We start from the raw sequence: 2,446 nt of genomic DNA on the forward strand, positions 1-2,446 counted from the left end.
GGAACAAAAAAGGCATTTGAACAGAACGTATTTTAACACTGCATCTGTCAACTCACAGGGTACCACAGACTGTAAAATCAACAATTAGTATTGTTTTCCACAGTCCTCATCAAAGCCAAGATATGAGGCTCAGATGAAAACAAGCAGTTCTCAAATGCTGTTTTCCTTGGCATGCTTTACTGCAGGGCAGAACCACCTGTATTTGCATTATTCCATGACAAGGACAGTTGTGGCTCCTGAGCCTCCTCCATGGTGGGCACACACCTGGGCCATACATGAGCCCATGGGCATCACAAGGGGCCTGAGAGAAATCTGCAGGGGGAAAGGGAGTTCTACTTACTGATATATCTCCTCAAGACATTTTCTATCTGTTTTTGCTGGAATCTTCCTTTGATTACCAGTTGGTTGTTACCATCTATTGAACCACTAATTGAAAAGAGAAAATTAATTATTTGATTTGCAGGTGTGAAGCATTAAAACAATCAGGAACATGAAGCAAGACAAGGATATATTCTTCAAGAAGAGCACAGCCAAAATTGTGTTGTAGGGACAAAATGATGCAAAATTCTGAGGTACTTAAGAGCTACTTCCTACAGGAAGTTTTGCCCAGACAACCCTCACCTGTCTGTCTCAGAGGAATAAACAAGACCATTCCCTTGGACTTGGAGTTTCCCTCTGTACTATTCCTCACTAAAATGGTCTCTCCTCAATCACCCAGCACAGCACTGAAGTGCAGGGAACAAAAGCCTCATGTCCAGCACATCTATACAGATCTAACCCCAAAAATGTTATATTTGACCAATATCAATCCTGAGGACACACACAGCCCAGCAGCCTTACCTTGTACCCAATTCTGCCAACAAAAAAGCCAGGAGATGTTTTGGCTGACGATGTAATCTAAAAATAAAGGAAGGAAATGTTTAACCTTCCCCCTTCAGAGAAATTTGGTATTTATACAGGACTGGCAGGGTAAATCCAACTTAAGTCAGAAAGTTTCAAAGGGAGCAGTGCCAGGGGTCTGCACCAAAGAGCACACACACAATTAATGAGGACACAAGAAACCTGAACAGTCCACACAAGAAAACCTCCCACTGTCCCCAACTCAAAATTACATCAACTAGTGAAAAAAAAAGTTTTCCATTAAAGATTTTTCATTCTTACTGTCCCATCCCCTGAAGAAACATTAGTACTACCATTAAAAACGCCCCTTAGTGCACAATCCAGATCCTCAGCAGGGTTTCACCAGGCCTGTCTTCTGGCACACTTTTGATACCCATCAGATCTGCATTCCCAGAAGTGCTCACAAAGAACAGACCTGCCTTCACAGGACATAATTAAGACACAGATACCACTGCAGGAAACAGTGGGATAACACTACTGGAGTCCATATCATTTACCAAGAGAACAGTATTTGTAGTCAGCTCAATTTAGAAAGAACTTTTCCCATCCTTTTCCTCAAGGCTTGCACATAAATGTCACTGGTGACCCAACTTTCTAGAACCCAAAGAACTCACCAAGTTTCAGCCCATGTACCATTTTCGTAATTTAAGTATAAAATTAGAAATTATCTCAATAAATCATGTTCAGAAATATCTTCTCACAGAGAAATGTAATGAGCTCTCTGACTGAAATAGCTTCCACTCCTGGTTTGCCACAGCCACTTGCCAGAAAACTCTACAGGAAATAGAGCAGTGCACCCATCTGCTATTCCTGGGAAATCCAAACGGGAAACTTACAATTTGCAGATATCTGTGAAGTTGACAAAAGACGTTTTCTTGGTCCCTACTCTCACAACCTGCGGGGGCTTCATGACAAATTTCCGCTTCTCTCCAGCCACCATGTCCGGGTTCTTCTCCCGCATGATGTTAAAAACTCTATTGAGCAACTGCAAGAGAAGGGATTCACAGCCACATGAGCACCTGCCACTCCTCACTGCACCTCACCTCTAACAGCCACAGCATTCACAGTGAATATCAGACTACCTCTACCTAAGAGCATTTCCCCACCTGTTCAGAACGCATTTAAAGTGTTCTGATAAATGCAAAATCCCAACACTGCTTCCCCAAGGGTTTCCTCTGCCCATGGCAGAGCTGTTTGAACTATGACAAATATTGCCCCCTGTGAAAATTACTGTGATAGAAAACATGCCTTGTTAGCTTCTGCTCGTGAGCTACTGACTACAAGTCCTCCACTCTGAAGCTAGAAATAGGAAATATGAGCATAACACTCTACTGATACAGATGAACATGGAAAATACATTTTAAAAGTCTCTGGAACATTACCTCATCATATGTGTAGTCCCTTTCTGAGCCTGCCCATGCAGGTCCTGACTGAAGACTAAAAGAAATCCCATCATCTTTTTTGCTATCTTCATCCTCAAATGCTGTAAAGAAAGTTTTTGGGGATTAATTAAGAAACGTTCTTTAACCTCATGCTTACATGATTT

The 2,446-nt window shown here is 42.0% G+C and overlaps 1 protein-coding gene across 1 annotated transcript; it reads right to left on the reverse strand.

Annotated features, from left to right (window-relative positions):
* Positions 1-287: 287 nt before the first annotated feature.
* Positions 288-2,383, reverse strand: LOC121355753 (eukaryotic translation initiation factor 2 subunit 2; the record flags this gene model as incomplete). Its single annotated transcript, XM_041471431.1, has 4 exons — positions 288-426; positions 841-897; positions 1,737-1,885; positions 2,283-2,383. Coding segments are annotated over 4 exons (401 nt in total), but the record flags the coding sequence as incomplete, so codon positions are not given.
* Positions 2,384-2,446: the final 63 nt, after the last annotated feature.

This window comes from Pyrgilauda ruficollis, unplaced genomic scaffold (genome assembly GCF_017590135.1).
Source record: "Pyrgilauda ruficollis isolate IOZ18807 unplaced genomic scaffold, ASM1759013v1 scaffold2680, whole genome shotgun sequence".
In the NCBI taxonomy this organism is placed as follows: Eukaryota; Metazoa; Chordata; class Aves; order Passeriformes; family Passeridae; genus Pyrgilauda; species Pyrgilauda ruficollis.